Source organism: Peromyscus eremicus, chromosome 20, assembly GCF_949786415.1.
Source record: "Peromyscus eremicus chromosome 20, PerEre_H2_v1, whole genome shotgun sequence".
Taxonomy (NCBI): Eukaryota; Metazoa; Chordata; class Mammalia; order Rodentia; family Cricetidae; genus Peromyscus; species Peromyscus eremicus.
In genome coordinates, this window is record NC_081436.1 from 36863907 (window position 1) to 36889102 (window position 25196).

The following is a 25196-nucleotide window of genomic DNA, read 5'->3' on the forward strand; positions in this document are numbered from 1 at the left end:
GAGGGACTTGGCTAAACCTGATTGTAATGCCTTTCACAGTTTTTAAGACCTCTCTCCCTCTTTCTAAAATATTATTACACGATTTAGTGGCTCTACAAAAGTTCAGGAAATGAAGGAAGAGTGAGGCAAATACAAATATCCAACATTTGATGAGCTTTTAAAGCCAACAGTGAAATTACTGAGTACTCTGGGTAATCTAATAATGTTACCACCACTCGCCAGGGCTGCCTAGAATGAACAACAGACAGGCATCAGTCTATTAGCCTATCAGCCTTGATTTACCTTCAGTGAGATAGGAAGCTACACCACTGGAGGTCCTGTGAGCTGCTTTAAACTCGAGATTCTATGAAGTTGTTCTCAATGGTTCTTATTTAAAGGAATGTAGAAAGATTCCCTGGTAACACATTTGTCTATGTCCCCTCACCATCCTTAAATAATAGAGCACCATCCCTAAATAACTTCATTTTGCTTAGGAGGAAAGTCCCCAGGAGTTTGATCTGCAGTGTACATGGCAAGGACTCTTCTGTTCTGTTAAATGGCAGAAGCTCATGGAGCAGGAGCTGGAGGAGCTCATAAACCCTTATAGGTCCTTTACTAGGGAAGGGGTATATTAAGTCCTGGAGTTTCAGAGGAAAATTGGTGGGAGGATGAAAATATTGCCCTGTGGTGATTTCAGAAGATACAGCTTCCTACTAAACATTTTCAAGAAGCTATTGCACTGTTGCTGCTTTCCCTTAACCTCAAACTGATGACACTTATCTCCTCCAAAACCTTAACTCTGCTACAAAGTCATTGATTCTACTTTTTTTTAATTACAGTATTCTCAAATGAGGGATGAAGTATTCAAGTCAAACCTGGTCTGTGCGTTTATAGTTCTTCTGTTTATCACTGCAATTCAAAGTTTGCTTCCTTCTTCAAGGTAAGTAGGAAAGGGCTAAGATAGCAGCTGAAATGCCTCTGTGAGGTGCTGGGCCCTCAGCTGGAACCACCAAAGGTTCAGAGTTTAACACGACTGGGTCCAGGCCCTAAACCTAAGTGCTCAACAATTCTGGGTCTATTCTGCGTAATATTCTCTTCACTCTGCCCAGGCAAAAATCTTTCCTAATATTAATGAAATAACAGCACAAACTGGAATAGTTTGCATCCCTACTGAACATTGTCTTTTTTATTCATTGTCAAATCATCACTTCTAGGTCAGTAAATTTGAAAGTCAACACTACAAACACTTAAACATTGATCGGTCACTGACAAAACACTTTACATACAATAACTCAAAAAAAAATCTCTGTGACAAGCTCACTGGGTAGCTACTATCAATGTTGTCTCTATAAAGAGAGGGGACTTGAGGCTCAGAATGCTAAAACAGTTTTCCCATTTGAAGCATTATAAACTTATTCAAGCACAGTAGATGTAGTTCCAGAGCGAGGGTTCCTTACAAAGGCTGGGGCAGGAATTGTATAAGACAACCCTCGTGGTGGTGATCTTGTTGGTCTACTTGAATGGTTTGAGAGACATCTAGAAAATTGGGAAAACACATTTTTAGTTGTGTCTGTGAAAGTGTTTTCTGAGATGACTGACGTGTGGATTGGTGGAATCGAGAAAATCACTCTAAATGCAGCAGTACCATCTAATAGATAGACTGGAACCCATATCAAACAAAAATCAGATAGAGCCAGCTCATATTACCATACATTTGACTCTTGTCAAGTGATGTGTTTGCTGATGATGATGATATGGACATCAGACCCCATATTCTCTAATCTTTGAACATGAACTTGAACTTTTCAGGGTATCTCAGGCTAACCTCTGCCAGGGCTGCACCATTGATTCTTATTGTTCTGAGCAGTTCATTGACTGAGCAGCTAATGTTTCTCCTGGTTTTCCACCCCACAAACAGTCACTGTGGGACTATTCAGCCTCTCATACTATAAGCCAATCTAATATATCTCCTATTACAATCATATATTTTATTCTTTACATTCTTCTGAAGACACCTGATGGATAAACAATACTGGAATAATTTGTTCTATAAAAAAGGCCTTCAAACATTGTTAGAGTCATGATAAAAGACATCAAGGATCACAGAAAGAGCTATAATTGTCATAAGATGAGAGAATGTTAGCCTTGGAATGAATAACTAATAAGACATTCAGTAAAAACCTAGAAAATACATTGAGTTTCAATAAGCTCACACTGTGTTTTAAAGGCAGAAGCAGATAAAAAAATTAAAAACATTTTCCATCTCTTCTATATGAACTGAACCACAATATGGCCAAACAATCAATGAGAAGAAACATCATACAAAGTATTCCAGCCAAAAATAATAATAATAAGTAAATGGTAAAACTAAGGTAGCGCCATTTTCCAACCCCTAGTGAGTTAAAGCATGTAGGCACTGAACATGAAAGAATGGGATCCGCACAAACAGGAAACATGACCACATCTTCCAATGAAAAGACCTGGAAAGACCAGGAGAGGAAGCCAGGCTTGATATCCTGACTCCTTGGAGAAAAGACTTGGAACCTTTCTTGGCATCTAGATGGGCAGGAGTCCCTGATCTTGGCTTCCAAATGCAGCTTATAACTGCTCTACAGCCACCATTCCCACCTCACTTTCTTAGTGACCAGGAAAACGTGACCATGGAAGAGATTGCCAAGCTGAAGTCTGAGCAGGCAGTCTTCATATTATGGGACCTGAATGGCATATTCGCCTTCAGGACAGCAAAGCTTTTTTTTAAGCATGTGCTCATTTCTTCCAACAGAGTTTGCTACTGATTGATGCTTTGCGATGACACAGAGTAGGTGCTGTTCCCTTGTACTCCTGTAATGAAAATTTTAAGGAAGTAATCTTTACTCCAATGACCACAGCTAATTTCCTTCCTGTCCCTGAAGAAAAAAACATTAATGGACCCTGGCAAACATAGACAGCGCTATCCCAGTTTTTTGCTTTACTGTTGCATGTTCACAGATGTTTCTTTCCTAGAGGGGTAAACTAAAGAAGGACTAGAAAATGCCTTTAAATACTTTTTGAGAATATGAAAACTATTTATCTATATCTGCATGTATCCTACTAATTAGAAAGAGAGAGAAAGAAGGGAAGGAAAGGAGGGAGGGAGAGAGAGAACTATTGAGGGAACTAGAGGAAAAGAAGGAGAATGCTGAGCAAGAAAGGGAGGGTAGGAAGAACAGAAAGAAGGACTGATCTGACTATTTTCAGTGCAACTTACAAACTGTATGGTATTGCATGTTTAACTTCTTTGACACCTAGTTTCCTTGTCTATAGAATGGAGATTGTGAGTGGCTAGAGAGACTGCTTAATGAGTTAAAACACATGCTGCTTTTACAAAAGACTCAAAGTTGACTCCCAGCACCTACATCGGGCAGCTCACAATCACCTGTGACTCCAGTTCCAATCTAAAACTCTCTTCTGGACTCCAGGGGTACCTGCAACCATGGGCACACACCTACACACCGACACACACATATGCACATAATTAAAAAACAGAATAGATATTTTAAAGATATTTTCAAGAATGGAAATAAAAGTGTCTCCTTCTCAGGACCGCCACAAGTGAATCAACCATGTCTATTTGGGGGCAATTCTGGCTCCTTTCTCCTTCCCAAGCCACATGACATGTGTCTGTTGAACAAGCTAAGAATACCAACCTCTCAGAGTTGCTCCAGGATCAAATGTGAGATTGCACTCACAGGCTATTTGCAGATTCTGAAGTTTCATACAAATGTCGTCTTTGGGTATGATCTGAGGTTCTGAATTCTATTGAACCACAAGCTGCTGTGGACTGACCACGCCTCTCCACTGATCTCTGCCTCTCCAGCAAATGTCACATTGTACTACCAACTAGATCTGGATTTTAAACACAGACTTCAGAGAATAATTAGAACTTTATGTCCAGAGAGGACCCAGACAGGGCTGTTTGAAAAATCCCTTGTCATTCTTTTGGAGACTCGACTTCAGAAATGAAAGGTTTCCTTGGCTCTCCAGTGCAGCAACAATGCAAAGGCAACATCAGAACCCCTGGATGCCTGGATGGCTCTATAATTAGATGAAATCTGCAATGTGATGCTATAATGTTTGTGTGTGCAGAAATAAATGAGCACTGAGGGGATGCTGGGGAAAAAAAACTTTCAGAGGAATTTTACATGTAGTACCAGAACCCAGCAGAGAAATAGTCTTAGAGTCAATATTCTTCTCATATACCTTTAAGTACCTTTAATATTCTGAACTTCACCATCAAGAGAAAGAGACTCTTTTATTTAAATAGAGTAAATAGGTTGCTCTATTTAACCTCAGAGACTTCTTTAAAATGTAAGGCTAAAAGTTGCAGTTTTGTAGGTTTTTTAAAATGATGCTCAGAGGAATTAGTTAATTTCTCCGAGGCTGAGAGCTATAGGGTCCTTTTGGAACTACAGGTTCAAACATAGGAGGCTCTTCTCTTATCCCTGGGCTACTCTTTTCAAGAATGGAAATAAAAGTGTCCCCTTCTCAGGACCGCCACAAGTGAATCAACCATGTCTATTTGGGGGCAATTCTGGCTCCTTTCTCCTTCCCAAGCCACATGACATGTGTCTGTTGAACAAGCTAAGAATACCAACCTCTCAGAGTTGCTCCAGGATCAAATGTGAGATTTTTCACATCATTTCCCCTTTCCCAGTAAATCCAAAAGAATGTCAGTTAGGATTGTGGCACATTTAGGTGGTTTTCTGTGAAAACCCTTACCTGTAATCTTCAGTGTGCCCTCATGACCTCCTGCTCCCTGAAAACATTATGCAAAAGCCTAAGAGTGAAGTGCACCACAAAGCGTTTGTTTTATAGATTTCTAAACAAAAGACTATGCAAACCTGTGGCAGCAGCTGGGATAGACTGAGCCAAGAAACCATGTAGTCCCCATGCTTGTTCCTTGAATCTCCACCTGCCCAGAGAACTGTCATCAAACTACAGTGTGAGACCTCTGCTCTGATGTTGGGAAACACCAGTGTAAGACATATCCACAAGTGCAAAAGGGGAGCATTAGCATGCCCCTTGTCTGGGGAGAACGTAGAAAACATGCCTTGCTTGGGGCCATGGGTGGGAGTCTTTTTCCAATAGAGGCTGCTGAGGATAGCGAGGGCATCGCTCTCTACACAGAAAACCCAGGTCAATAACCGTTCACTGACCACCTGCACACGTCTCTGTATCTCTTTGGTCATGGAAGAACCCGAAGTACAACTGAATCCTACAGGATGAACAAAGCATGTCCCCATTAAACTCCTCACAGAAGCAGTAGTATAGGAAAGCAACCTTCAGCTCAGCTCAGGACTGTAAAGCCCAGACTACAAAGCCAAGAGCCATCCTTTTTGTCCCTATATACCCTGAAGTGGTGGCCACTTAAGCCTTTGCAGATCGCCTGGGCATCTTTCAGACTTGCTCTTCCTAGTTTACTTCTGCCTCACTCTTGGACAAGGGCCATGCTTAATCTCAGTGGATGCTGCATATCATGGAGACATGCCAGCTGAGCAATTGGCTTCTTCTCTTATGGAGCTGTCTGACAAAGTGATCCACCTGTGTTCTTCATATGGCTTTGCTGAGTGCCAGTGAGTAACACAGCCTTCTCAGGGGGTGTTTCTTCATTCCAATGGTGGGGGGAGGGAGTCCCATCTGCCTTGAGCTCTCCAGGAACACAGGAATGCACAAACCTGCTGTTCCTATCCAGAATTCCCACAGAAATTCCTTATGAAGGTGATCCATAAAATCTGAAGTGTCATTTTGAAAATTCTAAAAATAACAGCTAAGGCTGTGGGACTATCATTTTCTAGCCTTCCCATTAGTTAACTATGTAAAAGTATAGCTGTCTGGCAGGCAAAAGAAATAATATTCTGCAGAGACTTTTGGATCCCCCTCCTGGTGATCAGGATATTGAAATATTGGACCCTAAGAAAGTGGAATTTCCCTAGGAATCTTATGCTGGAAGAGAGACAGCATAGAGTCTGGGCCACGGAGGAAGCCTCCCAGACAACCATACCAGAGAGAATGCTGGTCCATTTAGATATACTTAACTCTGACTCTCACTTTTAAGTACCTCAACCCTACTTTAAGACTCTGGAGACAGGCTTGGATGAGGAACGAGAGTCACCAGATCTCTTGCCAACGCGACCACATTGAATAAACTTTCTTTTTCTGCCTTTCATTGTTAACGTAGTTGTTTTGATTTGACTTATGGAGAAACGGTGGCTTGTTAGAACATGGAATATGACCCCAAGTCCAGGGACAAAGGAAGCTGATGTGTCTGGCTACTTCCTCTTTGTCAATTTCTCCTCCTCTCACCCTCAGATACCATGAGTGGTGCTGATGTGTCTGACCACATTTCTTCAAATCCTTTCGATTCTTTTATTTTTTTCAAGCCCACCAGCTTCTGGATAGATTCATCTTCAACCTTACTACTCTACACTGTGCACAGTCTTCCTCAGCCAATTCTCTCACTGCCAGATCTTCAACCATCACTGCAGGCCCAGAAAACCACAACTAATTATCCTTACAGTACCTAATTGTGCACAACATATTTGCAAACAAATATTTAACTTTCCCCTAATCACTTCATTTGCTAAGTATACCCAGTTAAGATGATAAAAATATTACTGACATCCTTATTTCCAAGAACACCCCTCTACGCACCCACATAGCACTAACTAGACTGTCCCCACAGCTTTCTCTGAACCTTAGTTCCCTGTATTCCTCCATTGCTGAGTCCTGTCTCAACTATCCAAATCTTCTTCTAAATAGTTTTTCAGCTGTTTTTCCAATACCTGACTATGACTTTCCCTGGTTTGAAATCTTGAGCCTGCAGGGCAAAGTTTCATAACACATAGCAACTTCTGTCCACCGTCACAGCTTTGCAACTTGAGTTGTGTGCTGGCTGGTTGTATATCAACTTGACACAGGCTAGACTCATTAGAGAGATGGGAACCACATTTGAGAAGTATCTGGCTGTAGGCAAGTCTGTAGGGCATTTTCTTAATTAGTGATTGATGGGCAAGGGCCCAGCCCATTTTGGATGTTGCTCTCCCTGGGGTGGTGGTCCTGGGTTCTATAAGGAAGCAGGCTGAGCAAGCCAATGGAAGAAAAGTAGCAAGCAGCACTTATCCATGGCCTCTGTATCAGTTCCTGCCTCCAGGTTCCTACCCTGCTTGAGTTCCTGCCCTGACTTCCTTCAGTGATGAACTATGATGTGGAAGAATAAGCCAAATAACCCCTTTTCTCCCCGACTTGCTTTTGGTCATGGTGTTTTATAACAGCAATAGTGACATTAGTTAAGGCATGTCATTAGCAAACTCCAAGCACACTGGCAATGCTTGTTTTGCTACCTTGATCGTGTTCTCCCTTATCTCTACATTATAAAATAAAATTCGCTTCATTCTGCAAGGTCAACCCCAAATGTCATCTCCTTGTTGGAGCCTCCCTGGATTCCCTTTCTTGCTTTCCAAATAATAGCTCTTTATGACTTGTTATGGATCATCACAAATCATACTATTTTGTCATTTGTATATCCATATTCTCTTCTAGGTTACGATCCCATAAATCATATGGAAGATATGGTTTTAGTCCTAGTATCTTGATGCCTGCTCTGTGCATGAGAAGAAAGCTTATTTAACAAATATATAGCATTATAAACCACAGAAGCAAAAATAATTACTGGAAACATGAGCATATCACTCCCCAAAGAGATCAGAATGGGAGTAAAGTGATATAGCATTGAGGACTTTAAATTCCAGCATCAACACTCATCAACTGAATTACCCATGAAAAGCTACCTTCCTGTGAGCTTTAAACCCTCATCTGGAGGAAAAAAATTCCTGTTGGTTTCTTTTTAGGAATGGAGATTAGATATCATATAAAAGGGCCCTATAGTGCTGGCACATAGAGCTCAATCATCATTCAGGCAGAAGGAAGGTAAGCGTGAGTGTTAGTAAATACAGTGTATAAAGAACTAGTATACGGAAGATCTTAAAGCAGATAATTTTAGGAGAAGACAGAAACTCTCTGGCCTCTTCTACAAAGGCACCCTTTAATAACTTGCAACAGTTTGCTGGCTGAGAAGTAAGAAGATAAGAGATGCCAGTGTAGGTCACAAACAGCCACAGAGTAGAGGACAAGGGATCAAGTCCCAAGGAGAGGAATAAACATGCTTTGTGATGAAGTGGTTGATAGGAGAGAAAGTGGTCAAAGACAGAATATTACTAATAGATTCCTACATTGATGGAGACACCCTGACACCCTGTGGAGGCTTCCAAGAGACAGAGGTCTTATGAAATCTGGAAGCCTAGGATGTAATCTCAGAAGGAATGTTGAGGACTTAGGAAGGAATAGTTACTCTTGCCCTAAGCTACACCTCTTACTTATAGATCCAGTGACATAAATATATTTCATAAAACCATAGTAATCATTAACCCAACTGAATACTGAGTTGATTTGTAAGTAGGAGAGTAGATGGAGAAAGGAAGAGTCATAAAACCTTCCATGAGAGGGAAAAGGATGTGGTGGGCTTCTTCTACAGCCAGAGTAATGACATTGATGAAATGCCGTGGTGGGATGTCTTAGAAGCAGACACCGTATAAAAGGGGCTGAGGGGCGGTGGGTAAAGTAATAGTCATCCAAGTGTGACTGAGGGCTTGAATTCAGATCCCCTGGTAAATGCCAGAGGGGAGTGGCAGGACACTGTAATTCTAGCACCCAGGAAGCAAAGACAGGGCATTCCCAGAGCAACATGGCTACCTAGAATAGGTGAGTAGGCAAGGTACGAGTTCTAGTGAGAGATTTTTTAGTATAGGGCAGAAAGTTATCAAGGAAGGCATCTGATGCCAGCCTCTACCTTCCACACACATATGTGTGTATGTACGAACACACACCATACATTTGCACCTACAAACATTTGAACATGCATACAAAGTTTATGCACACCACACACACATATTCATGCCCCTCCCCCCAAAAGAAGAAGAAAGAGAGAGAGAGAGAGAGAGAGAGAGAGAGAGAGAGAGAGAGAGGGAAAGAGGGAGGGAGGGAAGGAGGAAGGAAGGAAGGAAGGAAGGAAGGAAGGAAGGAAGGAAGGAAGGAAGGAAGAGAGGAGGGAGGAAGGGAGGGAGGGAGGGAGAGGTGAAAGACAAAGGGAGAAAGAGGAGAAGAAACAAATCAAGCCAACGATCTCATGTTCCTCACAGAGGAACTGCACACAGGATGGGGAAGGAAAAACACGAACAAGATTGCTAGGGCTGTTTCGGTGGGGATGAGGTGACCCGTGCCCACATGACCTGCATTCTGTGCTTCCAACAGGTTGATGCCGATGACCATCCAGTTCTCCATTCTGATCATGCTACACTCCGCCCTGGTCCTCATCACCACAGCAGAGGACTATAAGTGTCTGCCCCTCGTCCTCCGCAAAACCTGCTGCTGGATTAATGAGACCTATCTGGCCCGGAATGTCATCATCTTTGCCTCCATCTTGATTAACTTCCTGGGAGCCATCCTAAATATCGTAAGCATCCTCCAAGCCCCTCGGCCCTGCAGGATCTAGGGTAGAGTCAGGAATTAAGAGCTGATGGAACCAGCAGCTTCTTGCATGGCCCTTCCTTATATTTATGTACCCGTTCAGCCCCAAGCTTGGGGATGGAGGGCAAAATAATTACCCCTGTCAGAACTGTGGATCTTACTGTGGAAAAGTTATCTTTAACCCACCAGGGGAGCCTAGTCACCCCAAAGGACCTTCACAGGCCTTCAGTTTCTATACTGTCAGTGGCCCATAAATTATAATGGTAAATAAAAGTTGTGATTTATTTCTTAAGTATCAGAACCTACCTGCTATGTGCCATGCACTGAAGGAAGACCATCATATATTTTTCATACTTAATCCCCATATAAACCCTATGAGGTAAGTCTCATTTATCCCCACTTTATGGCAGAGGCAACTGAGGCTCAGAGATATGAAATAACTTATTAATAAGGTCTGTCTGACTCCATGATCTGTGCTTATCCTAATATGCTAAAATGCATCTTTGGGAGTTGGGCAGGATGGGGGAAATGAAAATCAAATAGCTGACACTGATTGAGTACCTACTAGGTGCAAACAGGTGGGTATTATTCTCCATATTTTATGGATGAGGAAACTGCACTTCAGAAAGGTTGAGTACCTTGTCTATGACTTTCTAAGGGCTCATATTTGATGCGGCACATAGAAATCAGATGAAACCCCAACTGCCATAATACGCATGGTTATTTTTAATTTGACGATTCACATTTCAGTGGTTTTGTTTTCTCTATATAGTCAGACCATGAGAGCAACCGGTGTCTTCTGCATATATACAGTCTGTGATGTCTCTGGCCCAGGCTAGATTTTAGAGGTGCTTGATCTAACTCTGGTCTTAACCTTGGCATGTGGAGTCAGTCTACTTGAGGCATCATCTTGTGGATAAAAGTATCATTGTGCTCTTTGGGCCATGAGATAATGTCCCTGAGCATTCAGTGACCCATAGACTCTTCAAGTTGTTTGACATCTGACTCAGAGGCTTAGACTGCCTCTAGTTCACTGATTTAAGCTCTGTAGTTGACCTTGTTGTAAAAGACTCAAAGGGACAAAGAAAGGGGAAAACATCATCTCATGATGTGGTCATCCAATGAATGTTGTATAGAGCAAGGCAATTGAAATTGATGCATATGGAGTCGCTGATCCACATAAAGTTAAGTGATAGCTAGGATCTCCATTCTTGATGAAGTAGATTTTCTGGAATGCAGGATTTGGAAAAGACCACAAAAGGCTCTAGGTTGAGATCACTGCATCCCTGGTGTGGCAGGAAGCTAGGAGGCTTTGGAGTCAGATAGACCTGTGTTTGATTCTCAGCTCTATCAGTCACCGGCGTGGTGGCCCTGGACAAGTTACTTTACCTCTCAGAGTTTCATATTTCTCAGTTGTAAACTGGGGATAAAAACAGCAGCTACCTCACAAAATGGTTGTGGGGCTTTTTAACAAAGTGTCTGGCACAGAGGAGGTATTCACTCAATGGATGTGACCCTGGAATGCCAAAAAGCCTTCAACAGTAACACCTACCCTAGTGGATGCCCATCACTCCAATGTTAATAATCTTTCTAGAAAACGTGCCCCTTCGGATCCCTTAAATTCTCCCAGCTTTGTATCTGGAGACAGGCTACAAATTCACCACAGACCTCTTCCCCCATTCTCCAGCTCTCTTCTGTGCCCCACAAACACACTCCAGTGTCCCAAAGTGACAGGGCAAACAGCCATCTTAACCCAGTTTCGTGACTAGCTTACAAAAGCTTTTTCTGAGCCAGTGCTTATTTTTTAAATAAAAGAGGTGAAAGGAACTGGTGCCTCCCTCCTGGCAGGCAAGCCCCTCTAGACCCTCCTACCCCTGGCTTTGGCTGAAGGCCAGCAGCTGCTAGCACACTGCTCCGCTCCCAACACTCACACTGACTGTTGTTCCTGTGTCTTTTTGTTTTTTGTTGTTGTTCTTTTATTTTTTTTAAATCCGCAGCTGTGGTGTGATTTTGACAAGTCGATACCCTTGAAGAACCTGACTTTCAATTCCTCAGCTGTGTTTACAGATATCTGCTCCTACCCAGAGGTATTTATTTGCAAGCTCCCAGTGGTGAGAGGTGGATATGAATACCTCCACCAGCACAGGGCCACAGGACTGGCCAAAGGGTCTTAGAGATTGCTCCAGAACCCATGTTCCTTCTGCCTCTTCTTCCTTCCTTCCTTCCTTTATCTCCCCTTTCCACCTTTCCCTTTCCCCATGTCCTCTGTTTCTCCATCCTCTTTCCTGCTCCCTCCTCTGCAGCTTTCCCTTAACCATCCTTCCCTCCTTCTCTCTCCATTCTTTTTCTTTTCTTCCTTTTCCACCGTTCTGACTATCCATTGGTCTATTTCCTTCGTCTCTTTCTCTGCTAATCATTTCATCCAAGCTCACCTATAAACCCTGCAGGAGAATGTGCCAGGGTCTCTGTGGTCAAGTAAATGTACTGCTCTAGGAGTGTTAAAGGGGAGGGAGAGGAGGAAGAAGGGGAGGAAGGAAGGAAGGAAAGAAGGAAGGAAGGAAGGAAAGAAGGAAGAAAGGAAGGAGAAGGGAAGGGAAGGAAAGGAAAGGAAAGGAAAGAGAAGAAGGGAGGAAGGGGATAAATAAAATAGAAAAAAGAAAGGCAGAAAACTACAGCTAGACTTAATTCAAAGTGGTAGGGAGAGTTTCCGGAGTACCACTGGGTCTGAAGACATCCCATCAGGATGCCTGTCATCATCATGCATGTTTAGCCCTCTCTCTCGACCACAGAGCCATTTTTCAATCCATGGGCCATAGGGTCAGTCTACAGAATCTGTTAGTCTAGACCTGTGTATATTAGAGTAGAAATTCTAGGCCAGGAAAGATAATAGCTGGTAGCTCTGGAAGACCCCCAACTAATCCCATATTATGAAGACCAGGGATAGGCATGTTCCTCTGAGAGGTGGCAGACTCAGAGAGCTCTCCAGCATGTGAGAAGAGAAAAGGTCTAGGTGGTCTCTCTGGGTCTAAGAATTGGACTGGAAACCATTGAATCCTCCATGTACACCTATGAAGGAGAGGCTGCTGCTGCCACCATATTATAACAATAAAGCTAGTGTTCGGAGAGTAGCCTGCTCAGTCACGCTCCCACCTTACTGCTTTGCTTCTTTCTCACTCCTTCCTGTCCTTTCTTTCTCTTTTATACAGTTACAATGGCTTGGTAAAGGCACTTGTACTCTAGGTTCCTTGTTCTTTATCCTAGTCCTAGAAGGCAAAACCAGACTCTTCCTGGGGATGTGCAAGAATGGATGGGGGAGACCACACAGCTTGGTTCCTCCTCAGTGTGTAAGATTCTGTGTGATACCAGCTTCCTAAGAACTTCTTGGTTTGGAGACCGTAGGGGGTACACCAACATTGAGGGGAAGGGAAAGCTAAGATGCAGGTAGTGAGAGCTAGCTAAGCTGGATTTCACTTCTGGTCAAGTCAGTCATTACTTTTCCTGGTCTGTTTCCTCATCTACGAAGTGGGAAAATGACTACTTGCTGTCTACTTACTTGGCAAATACATAGCTCCTAGCATGTGTCTGGCATGAAGCAGGTGTTCATAGTGTGCTAATCTGTGTCCCCGGTCACTCTAAGTCAACACTCTGTACTTGGATACATATCTGAGCTTCACATCTCAGAACCAAGGCATTCATGGGTTTGTTTTTGTTTTTGAGCTCTAAGGACAGGGTGGGCATGCTTTATGATCACACAGCTTTGTCTCTATGCCTCGGTTTCCATAACTATAAAATAAAAATAAAAGTAATTCTCACTGAGAAGTTATGAAAATAAAGTAAGTATATCCACAAAATGAACTTAGGGAACAAACAGGATCTACTTATTAAATGTCTGGCATTACTTATTTCCTGCTGAAAGATCTTGTGTGTATTATCAATATATATTATAAATAAGCATACTCAAAAGTGGAAATGTGTTAATAAATATACTCTAAAATAGAAATACAATTAGAAAGATCAAATGAGCATAAAGTGGAGATTTAGAGCCTTCCTGTACAACTGATGAATCATATTACTCAAGAGTCAGCAAACTACACTCAAAGAGCTAATTCGTCAGCTGTAACAACCACTTGACTTGAACTATAGTTTGCTACTTCAGTCTGCACGTCTGTGTTTCTCTCTAGGCTCCTGTCTGCCAAACTAGAAGAAATTAGACATTCCGAAATTCTAAAGGCTTAATCTAGCTCCCAGCACTCACAAGGGTCTGTCCCCAAGCCAAATATGCCATTTCTCTGGGCCTTGGTTTCCTCTGCTATCAACATGTTTGCACATCATCCTTTGAGAAACCATGCCTAGTTGAAAGCACGCTACCAAATTGGATGATCTGCTACAAACACAAAGCTGTTATATGATGCAAAAAATAACTTAGTTCTAAATTGGAAGCCTGTCACTTACTGGAAAAGAGTGAAGATAAAGGAAATGGGTGAAAAGAAGCCATGTTCCAACTGAGGAAGGAAAAGACACCAGTCTATAAAATGAATGCAGATCACATGTGTAAACCCAGAGGGTTATCATCTTCAATCCTGAGAACTTACTCATAGTTCTCGGGAGGCTCATTTTAGAAACAAACCCCTTTACTTTGTTTCCTATCTGCCCAAGAAGATCACTGTTTGTAAGAGTGGCCAGGGTTTGCTATGGTCCAAGAGAGCTGGTTTTCCAGTAGAGGTTTGGATGTCTGTGTCCTGCATCATGGAGTCACATCTTTGAGTCCATCGAATCTTCAAGTCTTTCCTTTCAGCCACATCATGCATACTGATGGCATCATCTTAGTACACACACACACACCATTCTTTGTACCTTAATTTTTCCAGTTAGGATATGTTTCAAACCACTTCACATCTATAAATTTTTTAAGAGTAGAAGATAAATATTGTAATGTTACTGTAAAATTGCCCAAAGACTGACCTCAGGGCAGAGCGTACTGTCTATTTAACAATGTGTAAGAGAAAGGAGGCATCCTTCTGCTGAATAACAGGCAAGATCTCCCTTTCCAATTGGGACAAACAGAAACAAACAAACATAACACATGCAACAGTAGTTTTCAAGATACTGAAGCCCAATCGATGAAGACAGCGATTCCCAAGAGGTAGGAAGCAAATGACGTGAGTCCTGGGATATTGTGAGCTTTGTTCAGCTCATGCCTCAGGGAGGTGAACCCAGCTGAAACATGGTGACTTCTTGCCTTGAGAATAGACAAACGAAGAGTCAGCAGAGAGCAAGGTGGCTTAGAGGTTGCAGAGCGTAACACATAGAGAAGAAACAGCATAGAGAAGGACTCGGAGAGCTGCAGCATGTCCAATCAGCACATGCACATGAGAAACTAGTGATGGGGAAAAACCATCAGAATTAATCAGTATCTGCAACTCACATGGGCTGAAAATAGTGTGTGACCCCTTGCTGACTAAAACACATCACAGTCCACTGGATACTCGGCAGAGCAGGGGCTAATGGTTTCAGTAGTGTTAAATGTCTATTCCTAGATTATATTCTGCTCTGATTCTTCCTTCAAAAAGTTGTAAATTCATATTCAAAAAAGAAGCTATTTTCCTGTAGCTTTGTTATATTTCAGAATGAATGCAGAAAATACTCACAAGAATTTAAAAACACCCAGGATTTAACAAAATTAAATTCACTGTGGCTAGCATTCCATCAATGATGACCAGACATTAAAAGGAAGGAACTATGATTGATAATGAAGGAGGGAATCAATGAATGGAAATCAAGCCAGAACTGGATGTTTATGTATAATTATCAAACAGGCAATAAAATAATTTTCATTATTTTATTCCATATGTTTAAAAAACCCGAAAGATATACGTAAAGTCCAAATTAAACATATAGAAGTAAAAACTATTAAATGTGAGCTGAAAACCACACTGGAAGGAAGTTAGTAATTTAGGCATTATAGGCAAAAATAAAAGAAGAAAACTGGTGAAATAGCAATAGATGTGTCCAAATTAAGTTACAAAACAAAACAGGGCTTAAAACCAACATTAAGTCCAATCTTAACAATGAAACACCTGCATAATTTGAGTCCCCTCCCACAAGAAGAAAAAAGACAAATAATTAATGAGCCTTTCTGTCCAAATTTGATGAAAACTATAAATCAAAAGTCCCTTAAACAAACACCAGGCACAAGAGACATTAAACACACACATACACATGTGCGCTTGCACACACACACACACACACACACACACACACACCCCATAATCAGATTGCTCAAAAATAGTAATAAAGGAAAAAGTAATAAATGGCAAGCAAGCAAATCCTGTGTAGATGTGTTATATACCATAAATGGTTAAAAACAGATTTTATAAAGAGGCAAACATGACAATTTGAATTTAGAGTAAATCAAATATAACATTGCACCACAGCATGAAACACACACACACACAAAAAAAAATTCTTTTCTAAGAAAATCCAACCCACTAAGCAGCTCAGAATATCAGCCCAGGAATCCCACAAGCACCAGTGGTGACCCCTGAATTATGACATCCTTAATCATTGAACTTGCAAGGAGCTCAGGCCGAGGTTCAGTGAGAGCAACTTCACCTTTTGCCTACACACCCTTACTGTAGCACTTGCTGCATGATCTGGAGTTACTGTAGACCAAGTTGTGTGTGAGTCAATCAATGCTTGCATTATTCCTTTAAACCACGGCGACCTTTGGAAACTGACAGCTTGATTTCTCTCCTTCTTGCAGTGTGAGTTGAGAATGACATGGGGTTGAGCAGTACCCAAATAGGCACAGAGAATTCAGTCTGTCTGGCTTGTGTGTATAAGTACTCAATTCCTTCTCCAGTTGTGATGGTGTAAAGTTCTTCTTCCTCCTCTTATAAGAGGAAAATATGTGTTGCCAAGGTAATTTATGATATGCTATGGTGGTGTCCTAACATGAATATGATGCCATCCAAACTGTAGCATAGTAGGTCCTTAGTTAAAATAGTAGGTCCTTAATTAATGGTCATGTATTAATGGACGCATGCTTTTGTGTCTAAGGAGTTTGTTTTGTGTTAACAGAACCCTTCATGCTTTATCAAGTCATGTGAGTTCAAGATTTTCAGAGTTAGAGGAATTTGATTTATTCACGATTTCCCAGGTTAGTGTATCATCTGAGAAGAGAAAACCTTGAGTATCCAGAAAGAGAAAACGTCTCCATGGGCATTCCTAATCCTTAGAACTGATGAAAGAATAGTGTCTGAGAGTCACATTAACTATTGGATAACACAGGGAATTTAAAGCCATTTTTAGAATGTTTTGGTAGAGTGTGTGCACAGTAGGTGTTTGACTGTAATCACTATGTCTTCCTTCCCACATCTCACCCCTGAGACAATATAGATTCCCCCCTCAAGCTGGTCCCCGTGTTAGCTTGAGTTCACTTAACATCAAACCTAACACTGCCAATTTTTGTGATTGTACAATGTAGCCACAGTTCATCCTCCAGCCTGAATTGCCTACTTTTTCCTCACATGTCAACTTATACTCCAACATCCAAAAATTGTAAAGGTCAAATTATTTTATTATTGAGTCTCTTCTTTTTTTTCCTGCATAGATTGTCTCATTCCTTTTACCTAAGACAACTATGGATTTTTTTTCCTAGGACAACTCTATTTTTCTCCTTACTTTACAGTATGCATGGTTGTATAATTCATGTATTAATAAATTCTATAATGGAATGATTTGATATAGTTTTAAATGGATTTTTAAAACCACTGTTTTCCAAGAAGGTCCATGCTATTTGGTGAGTGGTTGTGCCTCATTGCTCTTGTACTAGTGGGCAACAAAGTTTAAAAGAAAGCCTAACTTTCACAATCACCTCCACAAAGGAGTGATACACTTTGGATTCTTCTGGAATGGAAAAAAAAATTATACTACTCCAATACACAGAAATTTGAATTTATAGACATTACAAGGATAAAAACTATGCTGGTGTTGAAGCTAGAAAAATGTTAAGTTTATAACTTCATGACTCATGTCATTAAAAGATGAAGAAGAAACTTGGAACTTCATGGTTTTACAGGACATAGATTGCATGGGATGTAAGAACTCAATGCAAAACAACTAACTTCATAGTGCAGGCTAAAATAACAGTAGCATATAGTACAAGAGGAAATAATTCATCAAAGAGATGGATTGTAACTGTGTGCATATATGGTGTTGTAATTACAGTATATATGCAACTTTGGCTCCAGCCTTCTAGTTTCATTTTGAAACCCTTCTCTGTTGTCATTCAAATATTCTTCCATCACAGAGCATCTTGTCCTTTGGTCTCTTGGGTTTTGACTATTATCTTCTCTCTTCTCTATGTCATCCCCTCAAATCCCTCATCCATATTCTTATTTTTCTTCTTCCATGGCTCCTTAAAAATGGAAGTCTATACATTTTAGTCCCTGGGTCTTCATTTTTTTAAATATTCTCCTGTGGTCACTTGCACACCTACAGGTGCAGCTGATTACTGACAAACATGTGACTCTAAGCACAGTTGTCTTCCTGGGGCAATGTAACAAGAGCACAAGATGAATCTTTTGCCAGATGGAAACCCATTAACAAGTGATATTGGGTCCAGAATCTACCAGGTTATAGAAAACATAGAATTGATAGATCCAGACCCAAAGAGAGAGGTCTTTGTAATGCTTCACAAAGCCACGATACTTTTGTAGCCTTTGTTTTATTTCCTACTTTCACCTCTCACCATTCATTCCAGGTAGAAAAGGGACAGAGGATATACTCCTGCTGTTGTACAGAACCTTGTCTTTTATGCTTCTTGTATTAAGCAATTTGAAAAGTCTCAACTTTGAAGCAGAAGTTTGACTAAACCTTGGCAGTCAGTGAGTTGATTCCTTTCCCTGGAATAGAAATAGGAAGGACCTGTTAACACAGTTTATTGAGACCATAAAAACAGAAAACCACTAATGTACCATGAAAATAATCCGACTCCAGATGTCTAGTGTATCTTCAAGGCTAGGTAGAGAAAGCAGAAAGACAACATATATTCTCTTGGCCTGTGTTACCAGCTCTCCTTATGATTAGTTGCATGGGTCTTTTGTTTAATCCAAGGAATTAATTCTCCTAACATCCTGCTCCATATACCCTGGCATTTAGACTATTTTGTCTTCCTATTTGCTGTCCATCCCTCAAGACCCAAAACAAACTCACCTCTTCTATCCCTCTATAGACATACTTTCTCTCCATGAAATATGCTCACTCCTGCCTCTATGTTCCTGTCACGGTTGGTCACATCGCTACCAAAGTACATTTCTATTGACATTTTTTATGTCTGCCTCATATTTATTTTTTACTGTGATTCCCTTTAGAAAAAAAACAATTCTTGTTTTTTTCTTCAACCTCCCATGCCTACCTATCACTTACCCTGACTACAATGGGTATCCACTAAATGTGTACTATGCTGTTTTTAATTTAACTATTGTGGCCCCCTCAATTTTTTGCTCCATTTCAATAGATTTGGATATAATACACTATTCAGAATTTAAGTTGACACAACCAGGCACAACTCTGTGCTGTGCTGAGGGCAAGACCAATGAACCAAGACCCCTTGGATCTGTTTTTCCTATCCTATAGCCTGTGTTAAAATGGAGCATCTTGGAGGTTTCTTTGGATGGAGAAAAACTGTGCAGACTGAACTCTTTCATATCTGGTCTCTTCACACATGGCTTCCTTGACAAGGGCATCAAGATGAGCTATATATAAATATTACCCAAAAAAAGACCTTAGAGGACAGCTGAAGACAGCTTATCCTTCCGTTAGGTACGAGGATTGGCAACTGGGTTTATTGGGAGAAACAGACGAGGTAAAGGAAACAACAAACAAAGATCTTTAAGGGTGGTGACGGTGCCTGTTTCTCTATAGCGTTTTTTTTTTTTCCTCAATGAGAAATATCTGGGACACTGCCTACATTTTTTAATCAATATTTGTGAAAAGGTTGCATAAGTGAGTTGGTGTCACTTAAGGAATTCATAGCACATCTTCAATACTCGGAGATTTTTAAAAATTCTTACCTACCTCCTCATCCATATAAAAGCTGCCTCTCTGTATAATAGAAGATAGAAGGCAATATAAACATGAAAGAGCTATAGTGTTTTCAAGCCCCACATTCCCACTAGAATTATGCTCATGCAAACTGACCATATTTAGATGACCAAGACACCTCTTTCCAGCTTCAAGATCATGAATTTTATTTAGCTCTATGACCATTGGTTTCTTAACCTATACAACTGAGGGCTGTGAGTCCCATCCTGAACCATTTCATTGAATACTTCAAGAGAAAATATATGTACAGATTTTGAGACCAAAATGGGCTTTTGACGATATGAATTTTACTAATCACATTTTAAACCAACACCCAGAATATGCCAGGATAGTTCTATAAAGAAAATAGGCCGAGGTGTTTTCCATAGACTTCGGAAAGCTTGCTGTGTAGTCGCTGGGAGACTGCTCCACTGTTCAAGTTCTTGGGTGATTCCAAATTTGCAGTTAGAGCAGTAATGCATGACACAGAGGGGGAGATGACATTCTAGTCTCTGTTGAGTACAATGTAGGTTGGGGAGATGCTTCCCAGAGGAAAGGACACCTGACATGTGAACAGAAGAAAGGCTTAGTCACCTGGATGAGATTTGAGCCACAGGCCACGGAGGTGTGAGAGAAGGATTTAGAGAATGAAAAGTAGCCTGTGAGCTCAGCTGTGTGGGAGAATTTGAGGGCTTGGAGGGCAAAGAAAAGATTTCCAGTGAGGAATAACATGCTCAGGCTGGTGTTCCAGAAATTCTAGGTTGAGAAAGAAAGCAAGTGCGTGTTTTTAGAAATGCTAAAGACCAGCAACAGGTTGAGATGGAAACAAAAGGAGGGTGGGGGACAGGATTGTTCAGTGGATAAAGGCACTTGCTTACAAGCCTAGTGGTCTGAGTTCAAATCCCAGAACCCACATGGTGGAAGGAGAGAGCCAACTCCCACAGGTTGTCTTCTGACTTCCACATGTGTGGTGTGCCCTTCACATACATACACATAAATAAATGATAAATAAATGTGGGGGGGCATTAAAAAAAAAAGACTGTTCCCAAGCTGCTCCTGAGGACTAAAGCAAGTAAAGGAGATGGTGAAAGCTGGGTGGATGAGCTGTTAAGGAAGTAATGGAGGGTCTAAAAACTGAAACTAGCTGACTGTGGGACATGGGGAAGAAGGAGGCATCAGCAGTGAGCCTGAGAAGCTGGGGAGATGGCTCGGTGGTTAAGAATCCTGGCTGCTCTACCAGAGGTCTGGGATTCGATTCCCAGCACCCACATGAAGTTCATAACCATCTTTAACTTTACTACCATGAAATCTGACACCATCTTCAGGCTTCCATGGGCACCAGGGGTGTATGTAGTGCCTAGACATACATGCAGACAGAACACATAAAATACTAAAAGGATAAAAAACGTTTTTATAATGATGAGACTGAAGAGGAATAATGTGAAAGATGTTGCCACTCATGGAGACAGGGAGTAGAGGCTGGGGGCAGGAGAAGGAAGAGTTCAATTTGAATTTCAGGAGGCTCCAGACCTCCCAGGGGAAACGTTTAAACAAAAATCTGCCTGATGAGATTAGTGGGCAGCATGGCTAAGAGAGGGGTCCTCAGAGGTTCCTGTGAGTCCAACCACCTTTGTTCTCTGTTTGCAGTACTTCGTCTTCACGGGGGTCCTGGCCATGGTGACCTGTGCAGTTTTTCTCCGGCTTAACTCTGTCCTGAAGTTGGCTGTGCTGCTGATTATGATCGCCATCTATGCCTTGCTGACAGAGACCATCTATGCAGGTCTCTTTCTGAGTTATGACAACCTGAACCACAGTGGAGAGTAAGTGGCCACCACAGTGTTTATGAACCTAAGCGTGACGAAAATGAAACCACTGGGCGAGTGATTGCAATTGTGACTGAAAGTGAAATGAAGGATTGGCTTGCTATGAACTTATCAGACATTGTCCACCTTACAAATCTAGGAAAAAATCTCTACTTCTCAGCATATGCACTATAGACTAATTATAACAATTATTTAAAATTTGAACTAAATTGGGTATGGTAGCTTAGATTTCTACCACGCCTAATAATTTGCTCAATATTAGCGGTTGTAAGGCCTGTGGAAGCTGATTTTAATTTAGCTATAGCAATACTGATAACATCAGTCACTATGAATTGAGCAATAATGATCCTTCATTGTTATTTCTGAAATATAGAAAAATGCAAGAAATAATGTATAAGTCCAGATTCCTTAGAGCACAGAGCTTGGGGTAATGCTTAGATTCTGATATAACTCCAGGACAATGAAAGTGAGTGAGGGGAGAAGAAGTGAGCAGAGAAGGGATGAAAGCAAATGCATGCTGAGGTCCAGTGATGCAGGCAGTGTATGTTGTCAAGAGATTTAACCCCCGCCCGGGTTCTGGAAGATCCATTCACTCAGCTATTAGAAGTATCAGCAGCAATGGAGAAAAGTGCCTCAGAGCAGAGTAAGGCAGAAGAATGTGTCTTCTGGTTCCTTCACCCTTCTTCCCCCATTGACCCCACTTCAATCTCTGGATATACTTCTGGGGGTTCACTTGACCTACTTACAGCCAATGTATCAGACCGGACTTTGTCCAAGAAATAGTAGGAGGAACAAGGCACTGAATACCAGACTGACTAGGATCAAGAACAGAAAGCATATATGTCTAGCTGAGGCCAGAATAAGTTTCTAGTAGCCTTAGAGGGTAAAGCCAAGACAATCCAAGAAACATCTAAAAGTGTTTACACTGCATGTCCATGAGTCAGCCCTGAAAGTAAACAATGACAATTAGCCACGTTTGTTTCTGTATTAAAGAAGAAAGTATGTCAGACATCTCCTCTTTCTCTCAAGAACAATCACCTAATCCACTGAATACAGGAATTTTTGCTGTTGTTGATTTTTTTTCCATTTTCATGCATGTGTTCACATGTGTGTGAGTGCACATGTGTGTCACACATGCATGTGAGGTTAATGTCAGGAATCGTCCTTAATGGGTTTTCCACCTTATTCATTGAGGTAGGGTCTCTCAATAAAACACAGGGCTCACTTAACTGGCTGTTCTCACTAGTCAGCTTGCTATGGGATTTCTTTTCTTTACCTTCTGAGGCTGGAATTGCAGTAGGCTGCCATTGCCTACCTAGTAATTTCACGGGTTCTGAGGGTCCAGACTCCAGTCCTCACACATATACGGCAAATGACTTAAACACTGAACAATCTCTTCAGTTCAAAACACTGAATTCATATCTCTTCCAGTTGTGACCTCTTCTCAAATGTGTTTAACATCTGCATCTAAGAAATATAATGCTGTTTTATGTTGGTTTTGTTGGTGGTGATGGTTATTGTTGTCATACAATGTCCTCTTTTTAAGATCCACATCAGTTGATATCCATAGATCTAGTTCATTTTCCCTGAGATATGTCCATACTATATAATGTCAACATATCAAAATATACGTTATCTTTGGCCTATTAACAGAAACCCAGGCTCTTCCTAGTTTTGTGTACATGTGTCTCCTGGAGCTTCGTGTGAAAACACACTTGCTGAATTGTAGGTTAACTGAATTCACTACTTGAAAACAGTATCATATTGCCAAATCACTCTCCAGAATGAGTCTAACAATTTTCCTCTTATAGGTAATTCTCCTATTGCTCTCCATTCTTGCCTTTGATGTTGTTAGACCTTTGAAATTTTGCTAGGTTTATGAAAGTTCTTTTTCAGCACGTACTGTATGCATGCATGTGTACATACATATTTGGGAGTTATACACATATGTTCAGGTATAGTGTGTGTGTGTGTGTGTGTGTGTGTGTGTGTGTGTGTAGAAGCCCCAAGTTGGTGTCAGATATTATCCTCAATCTGGGTCACCCTGAACCCAGAGTGCCCCTCTTGTGGCTAGTCTGGTTGGACAGTTTGAACTCAGGAACCCCTGTCCCTGATTCCCTTGTCTCTTACTCTCCAGTGCTGGGATTACAGCTGGCTGCCACTTCTGCCCAGCTGTTTTTACATAGGTCCTGGGGATCCAAACACTGGTCCTCATGCCTTTGTGTAAAGCACTTTACCCACTAAGCCATCTTCCCAGCCTGGAATTGTGCTTTATTCCACTTTACATTTTTTTTGCTGAATTTACAAGAGAAGAGTTCATATTGTCTTTAATGGATGAGAAGAAGGCTGAGACATCTTTTTTTTATGTAAGTACATCAGGCCTATTGAGACAAAACATCTAGTATTATAACTTCATTTACCCTTAGCTATCTCCTGGTAGACCCTATCTCCACATGTAGTTATGCTGAAGGTTGTGGCTTTAACTAATGAAGGGGAGACACAGTTTGTTCCATAGTGTTGCCCTAGGGCTACTGTGAGCCTCAAATGTGCTTATCACATAGAAAGGTCATTTTTAGTCTCTTCTCCTTCTGAGGAGAAAGGTTTATTATTATTATTATTATTATTATTATTATTATTATTATTAAAATTGGTTTTGAGGAAAAGTTAGTAACTTCTAAGTAAGAATTGTGAGCGCAAGTATAATCCCAAATTCATGGCTAATAGTCAAGTACTTCTCTCAACTACGTCTTCTTTGAAGGTCAGCTATTGGTTAATCTTGTGTTGCCTCATTCTTTGCTACCAACAGAATTAAGTTAGAAATAAATAAAAAGCACAGTTGGCCTCAGTCTCTGCTGAAGTATGTAGGTCAGAAGACTCTGCATCCCACTGGCCATCAACAGCCAATGGGACTCACTTAGTACTTTAGAAGTCCATGGTCATTCGGGAGCATTTTTGCAGCTTGTTCCTGATTTCTCTGGAGAATGGTAGACTAATTATACAATATAGCAATCAAACAAGCAGAACCTGGGTGGTACATTCTGGCCACATCTCAGTTGGGATGGTCCAAATCCTGAGACTGTTTTCTCCCACACTGCTCGTCAGCCCCACTGCATGACAATCCCCTGTCTCAGTAGATGATACTGAGCTCAAAATAGGAGTGGCTTCATCCCTAGTGTCATGTTAGTTACTGGATACCTATCTTCCTCTAGATACCTTGCCAGGAAGCACTATAGTGAATTGCTTAAGAGTATCAATTTGAGAGGTAAACCACCCAGATTCAAATCTCAGTTCTTCCACCAGCCACGTGTGTGAACTTGATCAAATTAATTTAAGATGATTTAACTTCTCCAACTCTTGCTGTTCTTACAATGAAGTGAGAATATAACACTGGTTCCTTTTCTACAGGAATGCTTTTAAGGGTCAAATATGATAAGCATTTGCACTACATTGATGTTTGTTATTAAACATGACCCCTCCCTTCCATAAATGCTAGGATTCTACAAAGTTCCTCATTTTCATTTCAAGGCTTTGGTTCCCTAATTGGTCTCCCAGCTTCTGTTCATAATTATCCCATCTCAAACCCATCTTCTCAATGCCCATTCTTTCTTCAAATCCTTCAGTGGCTCTCTGTTATCTTTGAGAAGCTTAAAATTCACCAGTTTGCTGGATATCCAAGACTCTCCTTCCTTAGACCTGTACTGAACTCTTGAGTCTCACCTCACCTGCTGAAGCTCTACAGGTTGCTGT

General features: G+C 41.2%; 1 protein-coding gene across 1 annotated transcript in view; it reads left to right on the top strand.

Moving 5' to 3' along the window:
• Adcy8 (adenylate cyclase 8) overlaps nucleotides 1-25196 on the top strand; it is a 166312-nt gene that overhangs the window by 108103 nt on the left and 33013 nt on the right. Inside the window, exons 8-11 of the mRNA XM_059247017.1 lie at nucleotides 819-919; nucleotides 9325-9526; nucleotides 11538-11627; nucleotides 21274-21446. Of these exons, the coding sequence (XP_059103000.1) occupies nucleotides 819-919; nucleotides 9325-9526; nucleotides 11538-11627; nucleotides 21274-21446 (566 nt within the window). The remainder of the gene's footprint in view (nucleotides 1-818; nucleotides 920-9324; nucleotides 9527-11537; nucleotides 11628-21273; nucleotides 21447-25196) is intronic.